Source organism: Bombina bombina, chromosome 9, assembly GCF_027579735.1.
Source record: "Bombina bombina isolate aBomBom1 chromosome 9, aBomBom1.pri, whole genome shotgun sequence".
Taxonomy (NCBI): domain Eukaryota; kingdom Metazoa; phylum Chordata; class Amphibia; order Anura; family Bombinatoridae; genus Bombina; species Bombina bombina.
Genome location: NC_069507.1, coordinates 73,063,913 through 73,083,759, shown reverse-complemented (window position 1 = coordinate 73,083,759; position 19,847 = coordinate 73,063,913). Strand labels below are relative to the sequence as shown.

General features: G+C 38.9%; 1 protein-coding gene across 1 annotated transcript in view; it reads right to left on the bottom strand.

The window, feature by feature from the left end:
* ASAH2 (N-acylsphingosine amidohydrolase 2) overlaps window positions 1-19,847 on the bottom strand; it is a 123,056-nt gene that overhangs the window by 22,514 nt on the left and 80,695 nt on the right. The window contains exon 14 of the mRNA XM_053692903.1: window positions 11,599-11,650. Within this exon, the coding sequence (XP_053548878.1) occupies window positions 11,599-11,650 (52 nt within the window). The remainder of the gene's footprint in view (window positions 1-11,598; window positions 11,651-19,847) is intronic.

Here is a 19,847-nt window from a genome sequence, read left to right as displayed (position 1 = left end):
GATATCTACAGGGAGTGTAGAATTATTAGGCAAATGAGTATTTTGACCACATCATCCTCTTTATGCATGTTGTCTTACTCCAAGCTGTATAGGCTCGAAAGCCTACTACCAATTAAGCATATTAGGTGATGTGCATCTCTGTAATGAGAAGGGGTGTGGTCTAATGACATCAACACCCTATATCAGGTGTGCATAATTATTAGGCAACTTCCTTTCCTTTGGCAAAATGGGTCAAAAGAAGGACTTGACAGGCTCAGAAAAGTCAAAAATAGTGAGATATCTTGCAGAGGGATGCAGCACTCTTAAAATTGCAAAGCTTCTGAAGCGTGATCCTCGAACAATCAAGCATTTCATTCAAAATAGTCAACAGGGTCGCAAGAAGCGTGTGGAAAAACCAAGGCGCAAAATAACTGCCCATGAACTGAGAAAAGTCAAGCGTGCAGCTGCCAAGATGCCACTTGCTACCAGTTTGGCCATATTTCAGAGCTGCAACATCACTGGAGTGCCCAAAAGCACAAGGTGTGCAATACTCAGAGACATGGCCAAGGTAAGAAAGGCTGAAAGACGACCACCACTGAACAAGACACACAAGCTGAAACGTCAAGACTGGGCCAAGAAATATCTCAAGACTGATTTTTCTAAGGTTTTATGGACTGATGAAATGAGAGTGAGTCTTGATGGGCCAGATGGATGGGCCCGTGGCTGGATTGGTAAAGGGCAGAGAGCTCCAGTCCGACTCAGACGCCAGCAAGGTGGAGGTGGAGTACTGGCTTGGGCTGGTATCATCAAAGATGAGCTTGTGGGGCCTTTTCGGGTTGAGGATGGAGTCAAGCTCAACTCCCAGTCCTACTGCCAGTTTCTGGAAGACACCTTCTTCAAGCAGTGGTACAGGAAGAAGTCTGCATCCTTCAAGAAAAACATGATTTTCATGCAGGACAATGCTCCATCACACGCGTCCAAGTACTCCACAGCGTGGCTGGCAAGAAAGGGTATAAAAGAAGAAAATCTAATGACAAGGCCTCCTTGTTCACCTGTTCTGAACCCCATTGAGAACCTGTGGTCCATCATCAAATGTGATATTTACAAGGAGGGAAAACAGTACACCTCTCTGAACAGTGTCTGGGAGGCTGTGGTTGCTGCTGCACGCAATGTTGATGGTGAACAGATCAAAACACTGACAGAATCCATGGATGACAGGCTTTTGAGTGTCCTTGCAAAGAAAGGTGGCTATATTGGTCACTGATTTGTTTTTGAATGTCAGAAATGTATATTTGTGAATGTTGAGATGTTATATTGGTTTCACTGGTAAAAATAAATAATTGAAATGGGTATATATTTGTTTTTTGTTAAGTTGCCTAATAATTATGCACAGTAATAGTCACCTGCACACACAAATATCCCCCTAAAATAGCTATAACTAAAAGCAAACTAAAAACTACTTCCAAAACTATTCAGCTTTGATATTAATGAGTTTTTTGGGTTCATTGAGAACATGGTTGTTGTTCAATAATAAAATTAATCCTCAAAAATACAACTTGCCTAATAATTCTGCACTCCCTGTACAAATAATTTGAGGTCCCCATATAAACCAAGATCCAAAAGATGAGGGGCAAATGGGGTAAAACAAATTTTAATAATTCATGATCCATAAACTGAGCAATATTTACAATAGCTAGCAGAGCCTCTCAGCTTACGCATTTTGGTAACAGCTGTACTCATAGCTCCCTATCTAAAGCCAACGGATGAGGACTTGTCACATTCTTCTTTCTGTTAAAGGAAACATTTTCTCTGTTACACAGCTAAAAGAAGGAACATGGCTGTGTGATGAACTGAGATTGGATGTTAAGTACCAATGTTGCGTAACAAGGGGCAAACCACCAGCCTTGATGTAAATAGTGTTAAACTGTAGAAAGGCATTACCTTGAAGAATATTAGGTAGTTGTTCCTGCTTCAGCAAACAGGAATAGTACTGAGTAGAGGAGTAGCCAGTCAGACTATGGGCCCTATTTATCAAGCTGTGAAAGCAACTTCAGGGCCCCAGCATTTCAGACTCGGCTGAAATGATAGTTAAGTAGCAGTGGGCTTAAGACTGCTGCTGCTTAACCTGTCTGCCACCTAAAATGTGGCGGATTGAAATCATCCCAATCCGATCAGGATGATTGACAGCCCCTGCTAGGGGCAAATTGGCCACCAGCAAGCAGGAAGTGGCATTGCACAAACAAATGCTTGTGCAACATTAAATGTGGACAGCGTATGCAGTTCACTCACAGCATGGTCTGGTGGACATGATTTGTTGTAACAAATCATGTCTGCCCGGCCTTTCATGAATGGAGCCTCATTTTTCTACATAGATCAGTGCAAAAGCAAAGGGGTCAAGCCCAGAAGGTCATATTAGACACACCTCCAAAAAGTAAAAAGGTAAATAACAATCATGTCAAGTTCAGTAACAGGTGTCCAAAACAGACAGGCATGCCATAGGCACACAGGTAATCAGGGATTAAAGGGACATAATACTCATATGCTAAATCACTTGAAACTGATGCAGTATAACTGTAAAAAGCTGACAGGAAAATATCACCTGAACATCTCTATGTAAAAAGGGAAGATATTTTACCTCACAATTTCCTCAGCTCAGCAGAGTAAGTTCTGTTTAAAAAGTTATACTCAGCTGCTGACCAGCGGCAGGTAAAACAAAAAAAAATGAAGAAATCAACAGCAGCCAATCAGCATCAGCAGTGCTGAGGTCATGAACTCTTTTACTGTGATCTCATGAGATTTCACTTAACTCTCATGAGATTTCATTGTAAACTTCCTTACACTGAATAGAGAAATAACATGAGAGTGCACGAGGCTCATCCCTTCGGCTGTCCCGGGACATACATACTAATATGCTGCTTAGAAATCCTTTACAATGGGATGTGGCTACTGAGAAACTTTTGAGGTAAAATATCTTTCTTTTTTACATAGAGATGTTCAGGTGATATGTTCTAGTCAGCTTTTTACAGCTATACTGCATCACTTTCAAGTGTTTAAACATTTGGGTATTATGTCCCTTTAAGTAAAGTTCAGTAACAAGTTATCCCATAGAAGAGGCACAAAATAGCATTTTTCTATACAACGTTGTAACCAGATGACAAGTCAACAACTATTTCCAGTTGTTTATACAATGCTTACCAAACAGTGGACAAAAAATGAGTTTCACAATCACAAACTATTTCTGAAGGTACTTCATGGAGATGCTGCACATGGGGAACAGGAACACTTTTGCAGTGGTAAAAACATTTGGATAGTTTAGAGAAACTGTCAATTGTGACCCAGATAAGTGTGATTGTTGAAGGGTGGTATGTCAACAATAAAGTTCATGGATATGTGTGTCCAGGGCTCTTTATCGACTGACAAGAACTGAAACAAACCAATGGATGTGTTAATGGACTCTTGTTTAAAACACTGGTGAGATCAAGATGAATCTAATCAAAAATTGCCTTAATAATTATTGGACACCACACATATGGACCAGGGTTTTCCTAAAATATACACTATGGGGTAGAAAAAAACACTATAGTTTACTAGTCAGGGATTAAAAGTTACCAACCCAGAGGAAAGAGTTACTAGTCCACTCAATGTTAAGTAAAGGAAAAAGTCCAATTTCGAACTCATTCACTACATGTCTTACTCGTCCAGTACTAAAAGAGTTTGTTAGATGGTGGTTAAAGAGACATAGGAACATTAATTTGAGCTCTTTTTGTAGTATACAGTTAAATTATTATCCTTTCTGGACAAATTACATGAGTCAGAGTGTCTGGATTAAGGGAGCATTAGGGGAGTTGTTTCTAATTCCCACTCGCATTGTCGTGATTGTCAGTTACAGTACTGTCACATTCATAAATGGGATATCAATCAGAATCGTGTCTTTGTGACCTGGATTTCATCATTTGCCAGTCCAGCTTTGAAAATGTGGCCCGTGCAATGACGTTTTGAAAACAAAGTCTATGCAGTAAGGTTTTAAAAATGTGGTCTGTACAGTAAACTTTTGAAAATGTGGTCCAAAAAGTAAGTTTTTTAAAACATATTCTGTATACTGAGGTTTTGAAAATGTGGTCTGAACAGTAAGTTACTGAAAATGTGGTTTGTAGTCTGTACCGTGGTTTATGGAAATCACAGTCTATAAAAATAGCATTCATATTATTTACCAGTTATTAAGATTGGATTGGATTACTATAGATTAATTTCACACACATAAATGATGATTGTAATCAATTGAAAAGCATGGTAGCAGATACCAGAAAGATTGGAATTCACCCCTATGTTATCTAAGAGGCTGTAATAATATTTCCATGTGTTGTTCATGTTTCTCAAAGGTGTATGCTGGAATGTATCTACGTGTGAAGGGCATCACTGAATACTTATAATTCACTAACAGCTAGATTACGAGTTTTGAGCGCTATAGAGAAATTAACGAACGCAACAAAAGTTACGTTATTTAATTTCCTATAGCACTGCCATTACAAGTTTAAAAAAAACCCGATTATGCGTGCGATATGGCTGCATTGAGCTCTATACCGCACACAAAAGCAGCAGTGTTTTGACGTGCTCGTGCACACTTTCTCCGTAGACATCAATGGGGAGAGCCGGCAAAAAAAAGTCTAACACCTGCGATCGCAGAAACAAAAGCTCCATAACGCAGCCCCATTGATGTCTATGGGGAAAATAAAACTAACGTATAAACCTAACACCGTAACATAAACCCTGAGTCTAAGCACCCCTAAGCTGCTGGCCCTGACATCGCCAACGCCTGCCTACAGTTATTAACCCCTAATCTGCCGCTCCCGATATCGCCGCCATACAAATAAAGGTATTAACCCCTAATCTGCCGCTCTCGATATCGCCGCCACTATACTGAAGTTATTAACCTCTTATCCACCGCACCCCAACATCGTTGCAACTATATTAAAGTTATTAACGCCTAATCTGCCGCTCCCGATATCGCCGCCACCTAAATAAAGCTATTAACCCCTAAACCTTTGGCCTCCCACATCACTACCACTAAATAAAACTATTAACCCCTAAACCACCAGTCCCCCACATCGCAACAACCTAAATTAAACTATTAACCCCTAACCCTAATGTAACCCTAACCCTTAAACCTCCTAACTTTAACATAATTAAAATAGATCTAAATTAGACTTACAATTATTAACAAAATAATACCTATTAACCCCTAAAACGCCAGCCCCCCACATCACAACAACCTAAATTAAACTATTAACCTCTAACCCTAATGTAACCCTAACGTAACCCTAACACCCCCTAACTTTAACATAATTAAAATAGATCTAAATTAAAGTTACTATTATTAACTAAATAATACCTATGTATTAAAAAAAACCTAAACCTTTGGCCTCCCACATCACTACCACTAAATAAAACTATTAACCCCTAAACCACCAGTCCCCCACATCGCAACAACCTAAATTAAACTATTAACCCCTAACCCTAATGTAACCCTAACCCTTAAAGGGACACTGTACCCAAAAAATTTCTTTCGTGATTCAGATTGAGCATGAAATTTTAAGCAACTTTCTAATTTACTCCTATTATCAATTTTTCTTTGTTCTCTTGCTATCATTATTTGAAAAAGAAAGCATCTAAGCTTTTTTTTGGTTTCAGTACTCTGGACAGCACTTTTTTATTGGTGGATGAATTTATCCACCAATCAGCAAGGACAACCCAGGTTGTTCACCAAAAATGGGCCGGCATCTAAACTTACATTCTTGCATTTCAAATAAAGATACCAAGAGAATGAAGAAAATTTGATATTAGGAGTAAATTAGAAAGTTGCTTAAAATGTCATGCTCAATCAGAATCAGGAAAGAAATTTTTTGGGTACAGTGTCCCTTTAAACCTCCTAACTTTAACATAATTAAAATAGATCTAAATTAGACTTACAATTATTTACTAAATAATACCTATTAACCCCTAAACCGCCAGCCCCCCACATCGCAACAACCTAAATTAAACTATATTAACCCCTAAACCTAACCCTAATGTAACTCTAACCCTAACACCCCCTAACGTTAACATAATTAAATTAGATCTAAATTAAAGTTACTATTATTAACTAAATAATACCTATGTAAAACTAAATACTTACCTGTAAAATAAAACCTAAGCTAGCTACAATATAACTAATAGTTATATTGTAGCTAGCTTAGGTTTTATTTTTATTTCACAGGTAAGTTTGTATTTATTTTAACTAGGTAGACTAGTTAGTAAATATTTATTAACTATTTACTAACTTACCTGTAAAATAAAACCTAAGCTACCTTACACTAAAACCTAACATTACAAAATATAAAAAATCTACCATTACAAAAATTAAAAAACCTACCATTACAAAAAAAAAACGAAATTATCCAAAAAAATAAAGATTATTCCTATTCTAATACTCTTAAAAAAAACACCCCAAAATAAAAAATAAAAACCCTACTCTAGAATAAACTACCAAGGGCCCTTAAAAGGGCCTTTTGTAGGGCATTGCCCTGAGATAAACAGCTCTTTTACTCCAAAAAAAATACAAGCATCCCGTAACACTATACAAACCACCACCCCCCAAACTACCAGGGGCCCTTAGATGGGCCATTTGTAGGGCATTGCCCTGAGATAAACAGCTCTTTTGCTAAAAAAAAAATACAAACACCCCCTAATACTATACATTAAACAAAATAACAAACAAATGATCACAAATAATTCGAATTAGCCAATATGTAAAAGCTTAAAGGAGCACCTCCCTCAAAAAGAGGGTGGCAAAAGTGTGATGTAGAGATATGTAAGTATAGTGTTTTACATAAGTAAGAGTGGGGTGTGTACTGTGGATTTCTAGAGGACACAAACAATAAAAATATAGAAATATAAAAATATAAATATATAAGAGAATGTGAAAATGTGAAGAGCAGTGAGAAAATATATATAATAGTGCAAAAATTAATATAGGTAAGAATATATATATATATATATATGTTGTAGTAACCAGGATTTCTATCCTGTCTACACAAATCCTGGTTACTACAACATATATTGATATACAGTATATATATATATATATATATATATATATATATATATTTTTTTTTTTTTTTCTTACCTATATTACTTTTTAACTATTATATATATTTTCTCACTGCTCTTTACATTTTCACATTCTCTTATATATTTATATTTTTATATTTCTATATTTTTATCGTTTGTGTTCTCTAGAAATCCACAGTACACACCCCACTCTTACTTATGTAAAACACTATACTTACAAATCTCTACATCACACCTTAGACCCCCTCTTTTTGAGGAATGTGCTCCTTTAAGCTTTTACATATTGGCTAATTCGAATAAATCCTATTGACTGATTAAGATGATTTGGCCAATAGGATTTTAGCAGTCCTAATTCCTATTTAGTGAGTCTGTGTGGTTGTTCACGTGGTGCAGATTGCTATATATTATTCATTTACAATTCGAATTAGCCAATAGATTGAGAGCTGCTTAAATCCTATTGGCTGATTTAAATAGCCAATAGGATTTAAGCAGCTCTCATTCTATTGGCTAATTTGAATTAGCCAATAGAATTAGAGCTGCTTAAATCCTATTGGCTGATTTGAATAACTAATAGGATTTTAGCAGCGCTAATTCCTATTGGCTGATTCACATTTTCAGTTGCGGCGATGTCAGGACTGGCAGATTAGGGGTTAATAAATTTGTTATAGTGTTTTGATGCGGGAGGGCCTCGGTTTAGGGGTTAATAGGTAGTTTATGGGTGTTAGTGTACTTTGTAACACATTAGTTATGAGTTTTATGTTACAGCTTTGTAGTGTAAAACTCATAAACTACTGACTTTAGATTGTGGAATGGATCTTGTCGTTATAGGCTGCAAAGCTCAGTTTTTAGCCTCACCGCAAAACTCGTAATACCAGCGCTATGGGAATCCCATTAAAAAAACGTCATTTTTACGAGTGCGGGACTGACGTTGCGTTACAGGCTAAAAGGCTTACTGTACAGAGACAAAAGAGTTAGATGGGGTAGTATTTCTAAGGTGACAGAGTAGTTGATGAGAAGACATCATAGGGTATGAGAGAAGGGGGGGTGAGATATGGATAGTGTGGGAGTTGTTGCCCACCAATGCCCCCCCTTGGAGCCGACCCTGCGGTACACCTATACCAACAAGACTTGTAATGGCTGCGGTGCTGTTTTAACGCTGAAAATGCCATATTTTCAGCATTACAAGCCGCAATGCAAAACTCGTAATCTAGCTGTAAATGAATATTGAAACTGGCATTTCACTCATCACCCTTTTTTATTCTGAAATGGTTGTACATTTCCATAGGATCTAGATTTGTTAACATGTTTGCTCCTTGAATGTCAAGACATTAACTGGTATCTAGAGCAATTTTTTATGCTAATATGATTAAGGGTATGGTAATCAAAACTAATCTTACAGGAATACTGTAGTCAAAAAAAAGAATATCTTAAATGGTATTTTGTATGGAGCAGTGTAAGTAATGTAAGTTTCATCTGCCCTCAATGCAGAGACTAGTTTGTTGCCAAGGTAACTCAGGTTGTACAGGAATTGTAGTCAACTACAGAGCACATAAATCAGAGCAGCTTATGCTTTATTGTTTGTGTCCCTACACTTTATTTCTGCTAATACTGTATACTAATTTTTAACAACTTCAGCAGTAATATTTTTAATTGTGAAAATGCTAATTAAGAAATTATTTTTTCAAATACTATTACTATTTTGTTTTTTGACTTGAGTTTCCCTTTAAAGGGACATTATACACTAGATTTTTCTTTGCATAAATGTTTTGTAGATAGTCCATTTATATAGCCTATACAGTTTATTTTATTTTTTAAATGTATAGTTTTGATTATTTTTAAATAATATTGCGCTTATTTTCAGACTCCTAACCAAGCCCAAAGTTTTAGATGTATACTGATGTATACCTACTCCAGCTTGCTCCTGTTTGTGTAAAGAGTCTTTTCATATGCAGAGGGAGGGGGAGTGGGTGTTCCAGCTAACCTTGGAGCTTCTAGGTAAGTTTTTAAATGGTTTTATACTGGATTTTTATATCAGAATCTGTGCATATTATTGTTTATAGTAGTGTCTATTACATGCAGTTATATGAAAATTGGTGTAGACTGTCCCTTTAAGCCTACAGCCTTCTATGTTAAAAGTAAAAAAAAGTCAAGATGTTTTTTTTATTTTTTTTTATTTTGCTCTTGCAAGGATCTAGTGTCAGGAAAGGAGATAGTTTGTTGTCGTTACATATAGATATTAATTTAAATAAAGTGACCTTTTTAAATTTGCAGCTACATCTGTGTTTATTTGGGAAGAGGATAAGGGAGGAGTAAAAGGGGGAAGAAAGTGATAGCCTTAAGGGACACCAGTTCTTTTTCTGGGACCAGTTGGCCCCACAACACTTATGGGTGTGAAGTGCCCAGATAGGCAGGGAGCACAGTAAGTGGGTGGGAAAATGAAGGAAGCATAAGAAGCCTGCAGCTCTCCACTCCTTGCCAATGTGTTGGGGCGGGGAGGGGGGAGCTGCAGGCAGACAAAATAAGTAGGCAGGGATAGGGGATGGATAGGGATAGGACTAGGGGAGGGACTAGAAAGTGAGCTAGGGATATTAGGGGCTTACCTGGGCAGCAGCAGCAGTTCACAACTTGTCTTCTTTCCCATCCTCCCATCCCCACTGAGAATTAACCTATAGCGTTGTCTTACACCTCTTTTCTTGTCCTTTGTATTTCAGATTGTTAATCATCAATGAGGTCATGGAAGGCAATGAGTCCAGGTGGATGTAAAAGAAATGTCGGGCAAGTTGTTCGACATTAAATTAGCAAATAAGAGAAATTGGTTTAAATCAGCGCTATCCCCAGTTAACAGATAACATACCGAACGAGCGTAACTATTATCTGGTGGAATGGCAAACCCCCTGTTGGCGGTAATTGGCGGCCAGTGTTGGTGCACGGTTTGACTGAGTAACGCACAGGGCGTAAGTGGAAATAGAGGTCTATGACCCTGATGGGCGAGCCAGTAATGTTTCCACATGCGCAATGCAGCGTTTGGGGTGGTGTAAGTTAAGCACCTGGTAGGCTGGCTGGGGGAGCATGGGCTCCCTAACTCCCTTTTTCACCTTTGTTTCCTGTTAAGGTCAGACGCAATTACGGGGGGTTTAGTTAGGGGACTCATTGCCGTTATATATAGATATGAATTTAAATAAAGTGACCTTTTTGAATTTGCCAATTAAACACAAATTTACCAATAAATATTGTAGCTTTATTTTGTCAAATGAGTATATTATTTTATGTTTTCTTTTGTTTTCATTGATTTCCCTGCCTCCCAGAGCAAAAGAACCCTTGCTAACCAAATATAATTTAATATGCAATTATAGCATGAACTTTGTTTGCACATGGGCAGTTAAAGAAAGAGATTGGGGTAGCCTACCCTTTTCTATTCCCTTAAGGTGGTTTAGCATTGATTCAGCTTAATTATTTACTAAAAAAAATATTTAACAGGGATTTAAATAAACAGACATATATTCATTTTTAATCTTTATCTAATAGCTAAATATAAATGCATATTTATATTTACACAATAATATTAATAACTAAACTAAAGTGTACACTCACTGCTATTGCAAAGAATACTTTCCTAGCATGATTGTTGATGCAAAACTTTTAATCCACCGTAAAAAAGCAAATAAGTACAGGAAATGTGAGGTAGGAGGGGGGTTAACTAAACATCACAGATTACATAGCTAATAGTATTAACCCAAGTCTTCCTGGAAGAAAGTGGAGCACATACATTTTTCAGGTGTATTTTACCACAAAAGGAAGCAAAATAAAAAATTAATGTATATTGCAAAAATGAGTCCATGATCCATTACTCATGGGAATTACTTTTCCTGACCACTAGGAGGAGGCAAATATTTCCAAACCCCAAGAGCTCCCACCTTACCAGAAACTAATCTGTTGTTTATTTGGTTTGCTGGTTGAAGCTTTTGATTCATGAAGCTTACTTGAAGTAGGGACAGTCTCCACCCAAACAGATTACGGCCCATTCTACCAGGTCTTTGACTACTTCCTGTCAGGTGTGTCTCTGTAGCTCAATTTATCTTCCTCTCAGACATCTCCTTACAGGAAGCTGCTACCAAAGCTCCAGTGACCCCTTTCCTGCACCAGCGTACAGAAGTCAATGGCATTCTAAGTCACTGAGCTATTATTCTTATGTAGATTCACCAAGCATTCCTCAACAGAAACTTCATGAACAGAACCATCAAAACCTTATAGCTTATATGTTTTCCTTGAAGATCAGTTGTGCACAAACATGCATTTCCTCTAAATTTTAGTATAACATTGGTCCTTAAAAATATTTGAATAATTGATTTAGATTTTCCCATGCATGACAGAAAATGTAAACCTATCTTAATTGTTAACAGCTAGAGAAATAACTTTATATTGAGTTGTTGGGTCTAATTTTTAAAGCAGTACATTGCTAGCATTTTATGAAACATGTTGAATTAATTTACTACATTAAAAATAAAGAATAACAATATAACTCACGTTTTTAACGGCTTCCCTTAGTCTTCTCCCTGACATAGTTCTATAAAGATAACAACTATTACTGTTGGGAAACATAAACATTTATCATACTATACTGTACAGATTATCTACATGAAAGACTTCTAGTGTCAGTCTTATCTTATTTTCTATCTATTAATATTCTATTATTGCCACCTCTCCAGTGTTTTCTATATCAATACCTGTTGCTTGGGGCTGCCAATTTAATTTGAAGAATATAAGGTAGACTAAGGAATCAACAAATTATACAGCAGTTACTGAAAAACATACTTTATTTCACAGTTTGGTACAACAAAGTTCGTTATACAAATCATCTTCATTCACAAAGTCTAGTTTAATATATTCCAAATTGTTCGGAAAATCCATTAATTCTGTTTCCCATTAAGGTACAGTGGGAGTAAAGACATGAAACTGTCAGATACAACAAAATTGTTAACTAAATAAGAGTACAAGAGTACAATATAAAGTGTCTAAAATGAAGATTTTACATGTAAAAAAAGGTAGAACATTTTTCTGAGATTAGATACGCTTCATTTTTGAAGCTGCAGCTTTGGAGAGCCTATGCGGCAGGCTTGCATTCTGATGACCACTGCTTCATAATCTGTATGTCAGGTCTAAACTGGTGGATTAATATCACCCAGGACAAGTCAACCCGGAGTGATTGATAGCCCATAGCATGAGCATTGGACAAGCAGATGCTACCATTCCAGGTGGACAGATTTCTGGAAGCGAACTCTATCCGTCCAGGCTTTATTAAATAGGTCCCATAGTGTAACACTGAATGTTGGGACAGGGGTGGGCCATACAGTTGGCAGGATATACAGAGGGAGGGGGGGTAATAGGGTTGCTGGGCTGAGGCTGCCTGCAAATGCTAAGGGGTCGATTTATCAAAGACTTTCGTGAACCTTTGAGCCCCTATGACTGCAGGTTCTCACAACCTGCACGCCATATTTAATAAGCAGCGGTCATTAGACCACTGTTTTCCTAAACTTTTGCTACGTCTAAAGTGGCAAAATTCAATCTCCACAGTCTAGTCCGACCAGGGAGATTGACAGCTCCTGCCTGCACGTGATTGGCTGTGCGCGGGCAGGGGGCAGGATTGCACGTAAACTCAAAATAGCGCTCGTGTGCAATGCAGAATTCTGCCAGGAGAATTCAGCCTGCCAGAGTCGAGCTGCGGCATACATACTGTCCACCGTAGCTTGATAAATCGCCCCTAAGGGTGGCCCTGTGGGAGACTGTAAAAAAACTTTACTTCTGCTGCTCTATATCAGTCCCTGCAATGGCAACAACAAAACCTTTTATGAGCCCAGTGATTAAAAATGTTCTCCACATTGGGGAGATTATCTAAGAAGTCTCACTATAAATGTGAGGTCCCTCAAAATGGTTTGGAAAGGAAAATTTTAACTTGAGAGGATGTGAAAGAGACACGTGTTTTACACTATAATGCTAAAAAGCCCCTAAAGATTTTGAGTCATTTTACTCCATGTTGGTGATTTTTTTTTTATCATTTAGCCCTATATCTCAAACATCATCACAACATTCCCTTTTAGCTGCCTCCTATGCTCTGTTTCTAACCTATGAATCTCAGTCCCTCTCATTACCACCGCTCACTCTCTATCTGTCATCTTCAGGATGTCTCTTAGGCCGCACCTATCTTGTGGAACACTCCTCCTCATTCTCCCAGCATTCAAAGCTTAATTATGTATTTTTTTGTGGAATATGATAATAAATCTTGTTAGATTTAATTTTTCATTTTACAATAATTTCCTAATTCTGTAACTTAATAGCTAGTTGAAACTGTCATCCACTGAGTATTCATTTTATGCGTTTATATATATATATATATATATATATACACACAGGGAGTGCAGAATTATTAGGCAAATGAGTATTTTGACCACATCATCCTCTTTATGCATGTTGTCTTACTCCAAGCTGTATAGGCTCGAAAGCCTACTACCAATTAAGCATATTAGCTGATGTGCATCTCTGTAATGAGAAGGGGTGTGGTCTAATGACATCAACACCCTATATCAGGTGTGCATAATTATTAGGCAACTTCCTTTCCTTTGGCAAAATGGGTCAAAAGAAGGACTTGACAGGCTCAGAAAAGTCAAAAATAGTGAGATATCTTGCAGAGGGATGCAGCACTCTTAAAATTGCAAAGCTTCTGAAGCGTGATCATCGAACAATCAAGCGTTTCATTCAAAATAGTCAACAGGGTCGCAAGAAGCGTGTGGAAAAACCAAGGTGCAAAATAACTGCCCATGAACTGAGAAAAGTCAAGCGTGCAGCTGCCAAGATGCCACATGCCACCAGTTTGGCCATATTTCAGAGCTGCAACATCACTGGAGTGCCCAAAAGCACAAGGTGTGCAATACTCAGAGACATGGCCAAGGTAAGAAAGGCTGAAAGACGACCACCACTGAACAAGACACACAAGCTGAAACGTCAAGACTGGGCCAAGAAATATCTCAAGACTGATTTTTCTAAGGTTTTATGGACTGATGAAATGAGAGTGAGTCTTGATGGGCCAGATGGATGGGCCCGTGGCTGGATTGGTAAAGGGCAGAGAGCTCCAGTCCGACTCAGATGCCAGCAAGGTGGAGGTGGAGTACTGGTTTGGGCTGGTATCATCAAAGATGAGCTTGTGGGGCCTTTTCGGGTTGAGGATGGAGTCAAGCTCAACTCCCAGTCCTACTGCCAGTTTCTGGAAGACACCTTCTTCAAGCAGTGGTACAGGAAGAAGTCTGCATCCTTCAAGAAAAACATGATTTTCATGCAGGACAATGCTCCATCACACGCGTCCAAGTACTCCACAGCGTGGCTGGCAAGAAAGGGTATAAAAGAAGAAAATCTAATGACATGGCCTCCTTGTTCACCTGATCTGAACCCCATTGAGAACCTGTAGTCCATCATCAAATGTGAGATTTACAAGGAGGGAAAACAGTACATCTCTCTGAACAGTGTCTGGGAGGCTGTGGTTGCTGCTGCACGCAATGTTGATGGTGAACAGATCAAAACACTGACAGAATCCATGGATGGCAGGCTTTTGAGTGTCCTTGCAAAGAAAGGTGGCTATATTGGTCACTGATTTGTTTTTGTTTTGTTTTTGAATGTCAGAAATGTATATTTGTGAATGTTGAGATGTTATATTGGTTTCACTGGTAAAAATAAATAATTGAAATGGGTATATATTTGTTTTTTTGTTAAGTTGCCTAATAATTATGCACAGTAATAGTCACCTGCACACACAGATATCCCCCTAATATAGCTATAACTAAAAACAAACTAAAAACTACTTCCAAAACTATTCAGCTTTGATATTAATGAGTTTTTTGGGTTCATTGAGAACATGGTTGTTGTTCAATAATAAAATTAATCCTCAAAAATACAACTTGCCTAATAATTCTGCACTCCCTGTATATGCGTGTGTATGTGTATTTTAACATACATCAAAAAAGCAAAGGCTCTATTTCTCTTTAAAATGACTGATATAAATTTGTTTAAAAAACCTCTGGTACATTGGGCATCATTTGCGCAAAACACTCCAGTCCTTAAGAGGTTAATAGTATGTGTCCAGTGTGCAAAAATTTAACAAATTTATGGAAAAATGCATTAGCTGCAGCTGGTTTTATTTTAGTCTTGGCTTTAAAAGAAAAAAGACTACTATTACTTTCAAAGATGATTATTCCTTTAAGGAGCACATGGACAGAAATATTATGCAAAAGGTCATGTAGCAATTTCAATTTCAGTTTTGGATATACAATAAGTAAATGACTAAGAAGCAGAAATTCTCATTCCTGGATGTCCCCACCCAGCATACTTTTAGACACCATGGCCAATCAGAGTATCAGGGGTGGTTATATAGAAACAGTTCTATACCAAATTGAATATTTATGGATTTGCTTACTGTATGAATGATAATAACAGCTGTTACTTATACAAAAAAAGTTTGACTTAATTTAATCTTAAGATATGTTTACAATAGGCTTAGTGAAAACCCTTGGAAGTATATGCATACAGAAAGAGAAACGCTCTACTAGGAAAGAACAACAGCTCAGTAGCTTGTTCTATGGCGAGTTGCCACCTAGGAGCTGCTTCTTTTAGCCCAACTGTGCTTAGAGCTAAGTAAGTAGGGCTAAGTAAGTAAGGTCAGTCTAGCCCCAAAATTACCAGGCAATTCTCCTCTGAATAAGGAACATGACAACCCAAGACAATCATTTCGGCCTTCATTGGACCTCGTCTGTGAGGTGGTATCATATTCCTCTAAGCACATTGGGCAAGGAGTCTACGTCTGGTTTCCTCCAACTTGGGAGTATATATCTATAACATCTGCAAAAAGTTAGAAGATGGAACACCAATATTTTCCATCCAAAAATCAAGGGAACACAGCATTCTTTTTTTTAGCAAAATATAAAAAGTACTTTATTAAATGGTTAAAAATGAATGCTCGACTTCCGGTGGGCGGGCGGAGCGAACGGTCGCAGGGAAGAGGAGCTCCGTGCTCATAGCTCCCAAATTCCATCATTGGCGACCGTAAACTACCACAATACCGCTGATCCTTGACAGGTATACCTCAAAACCTGTCCGGACTTGTCACAGGTAGGAGCCAACACCAACGGCTCCCCTGCCGGAACAATTTCAAAAGCCACAACGGCCGTAGCTGCCAAAGACCGCGCTAAAGAAAAAAAGAGCACACATTAGAACCCCATCAGACGCAACTGATCCGACCCCGCACAGCTGGGGGTTAACTTGGGCTCAACCGGAGGACACAAGAGACAAAGAACGGTACGTCGGAGGGGGAGAGCCGGGTGGCAAGAGAGAGAAGAACTGCCATTTTGCTATATTCAGGTGAAAGGGAGCAGCAGCAGGGGGGCTGAAGCCAACACACACTAGAGACTGTTAAATATTGTTAATCCTGACCACGCTATCCTACACCCTAATAGCGTTAAAGCTGTCACTGCAACTGGCGACAAGCAGACAGTGTACAAGGCCCCGGTCACCCACGTGGCTAACTAGACGCCATAGCATTCTTTTTGCCTCTCCCCTCTCTGGTTATTCCTCCGCTGACTGGGCTGGTTTATATAGGTTTATACAGATATATTACACGCTGAAGGGGGTGCTGTGAGAACCTTGCCTTGAGGGAGTGCAGCACATGTGTCTCAATACATCACCGATACATTAACACAGTAAACTTGCTATGAACGCAGACCCTGCAGAGAAGCTTCCAGGGCAAATTGTACTTGAACCACAATCAGATATGACGCAGTAACAAATTAGTACACCATACCCTACATACTGCAAAGGAATGAAAACTAAGTGATCGCTGTTAGGATCAGTTATTTAAGACCTGGCTAACGGGCACTACCCCCTGGGCTATAAAATATTGGCTCTCTCCCCTGCACACAACTACTGGAGGTAGGAGTGGAGTGTTGGATAGGTGCATGCAGAAGTACTATTCAAGTTTCATTAAAGCCACTGGCACCATGTCCAATAGGCAAAAAAAACAGGAAAGAAAATCCAAAGCTACAGTGGAAGTACACGCTGCAGAAAACATGGTGGCGGACACAGCTGAGGAAATCTTGACAGACACTCACCCTATTGTCTAACAAATTTCAACACTTTTCTTGCCCAAGATAGAGCAATTGCAGACAGGGATGGACTCATTGTCATCAGATTTTAAGTCCTTTTCCTCTAGACTCCAGCATATCGAACAAAGAGTGGGAGATGGAGAGGTCTTGCAAAGAGAAAGCACTACCAAGATCGCTGCGCTTGAAGCTCAAAATAAAATATTGCTTGACAAAGTTGATGATCTTGAGAACCGCTCAAGGCGCAACAACCTGCGAATTGTTGGACTGCCAGAAACTGAGCCAAACACGGACTTAGTCAAATTTGCTGAACGCACTTTGCCAGCTTTGCTTCATTTGAAGCCGGATGATATACCGTGTGTTGTTGAGAGAGCCCACAGGGTAGGCAACATGAACCAAGATCAGAAAAATACAAGAGGGCCCCGCCAAGTAATGATCCGATACCTTAACTTCAAAGATAAGATCCTGATACTAAGAGCATATCGCCAGAACTCCCCCCTGATATTTGAGGGGGCAAAAATATTAATCTTCCAAGATTACTCTGCGGAAATTTCCAGGAGAAGAAGAGAGTTCTCGCCCTACTGTAAGTCATTTGCAGAATCAGGGCGCCCCTTCTCATTGTTGTTCCCAGCGAGACTTAGACTTCAGACCCAACAGGGGGTCAAGTTCTTTGAGGACCCCAGACATCTGCAGAAATTCCTTAGACAGGAGCAAGAACTGATAGTTAAAGATACTTGAACGGAGATGAACTAAACTCTGCAATGGTACAGGACTTGAGACACTCTATACAATGCAGAGGAGAAATGAAAGACACTGGACCCATAAGGGGTTAATTACTAAATTCTAACTCAACATACTGGGGTCTTTGCCTCAAAAGCTAACAGTTGTAACTGAAGTTATGGTGGGGAGCAGATATTGAAAAATGTCTCAGTTTAGTTGCTATAATATTCTGTTGGAAATAGATTAGGGAAGAGAGAAATCCCCCCCCCCCCTTTATTTGCAGTGCTATTCTGTAGTAATCAAGTAGTTGACCTCATCTTCAGCTTGGGGACCTTGTTTGTCTCTTACTTGTTTGATCCTTAATTGATACCGCTAAGCTGATCCTGTTCTAGGAATTAGGAGCCTTAGGGGGGGAGGGGGATTTAGACTGCAGCCGTTTAGTTAATTAGTTAATTATTTTTTCTCAATAAGAGACCAAATTAAGGGTGAGGTGTACTGCTCATAAAAGGAAATCAGACCAGGACAACTGGTCGAGTGTTGTGGAGGAACTGGTTTGATTTGTTGACAATTGTGATGTATGTTTTATATTGTTTTCTATGTTTTTCACTGAATTTTTTTTTTGTCTTGCCAGCGGGATGCTCACCTCTCTCTCCGGGGTCCAATGAGGGGACAGATTAGCCTTAGTCGACAGCACATGATCATACAACAGATGAAGTGTTCAAGGTATTTCAATGCCACTGCTACACAAAACCCTACGACACCATACACACCGGCACACCAAACATACAGGAAATTACACCATGCTGAGTAGTCCACTAACCATTATGAGCTGGAATGTGGGAGGCATCACTTCCCCACAAAAGCGTAGGTCCATATTACGTTACTTACACTCTAGACGAGCTGACATTGCCATTCTAGAGGAGACACACTTATCACAGCTAGAACATCAGAAACTGAAACAAAATTGGGTAGGAGAGGTAATCTTTACACCATACGAACAACGGAGAGCTAGAGGGGTGGTGATCCTGTTTAGAAAGAACCTACAATACACTATCACCAAAACACAGACCGATCAGGAAGGGAGATTTGTCATGATTCAATTAGAAATCGGGGGATTATCCTTCGCGCTGGTAGGTGTATATGGGCCACAAACCCGAAAACAAATGTTCTGGAGGACACTACACTCAGAGATAATAAGATTCACTAACTCACCTCTCCTTATTGGAGGGGACTTTAACATTGCCCCACAGGTCCCTGCAGATAGATTTTCCAACCCTGACAGAAACACACCAAAGCCCCAGAGAGTTTATAATTCTAAAAAAGAAACACTGATAATACGTACCCTGGTGAAGTCTTTAAGCCTGCAAGATGTGTGGAGAGCCAAGTACCCAGAAAATAGGGAATACACATGCATGTCTGTAGCAAAGGATACCTTGTCGAGACTAGACTATTTTCTGGTCTCTTCAACGCTGTGTCCTAGAGTAGAAGAAGCCGCAATAGATCCCATAACGATTTCTGATCATGCACCCATAGAGGTAAAAATTCATACAGGAGCCTCTAATCACAAATCTAACAAATGGGTCTTTCCAACATACCTGTACAGAGACCCAAATTTCTATAGACATATTCTAGGTGAATGGTATACATACTCAGACCTTAATAAAGAACACACAGACGATCCCCTTCTATTCTGGGAAACGGCCAAGGCTGTCCTGAGAGGGGCCATATCTGCTTACGCCACATCCCTTAAAAAACAACATAAATTAAAAACAGACCATCTCTTATCACGCCTTTTAAACGCAAGAAACAAATATCTTAGGAATCCTAACAACACAAATAGGCAGAAATATAAGGAAGCCAAAACACTTAGGGACAACTATATATTCCAACAAACTAACAAAGCCC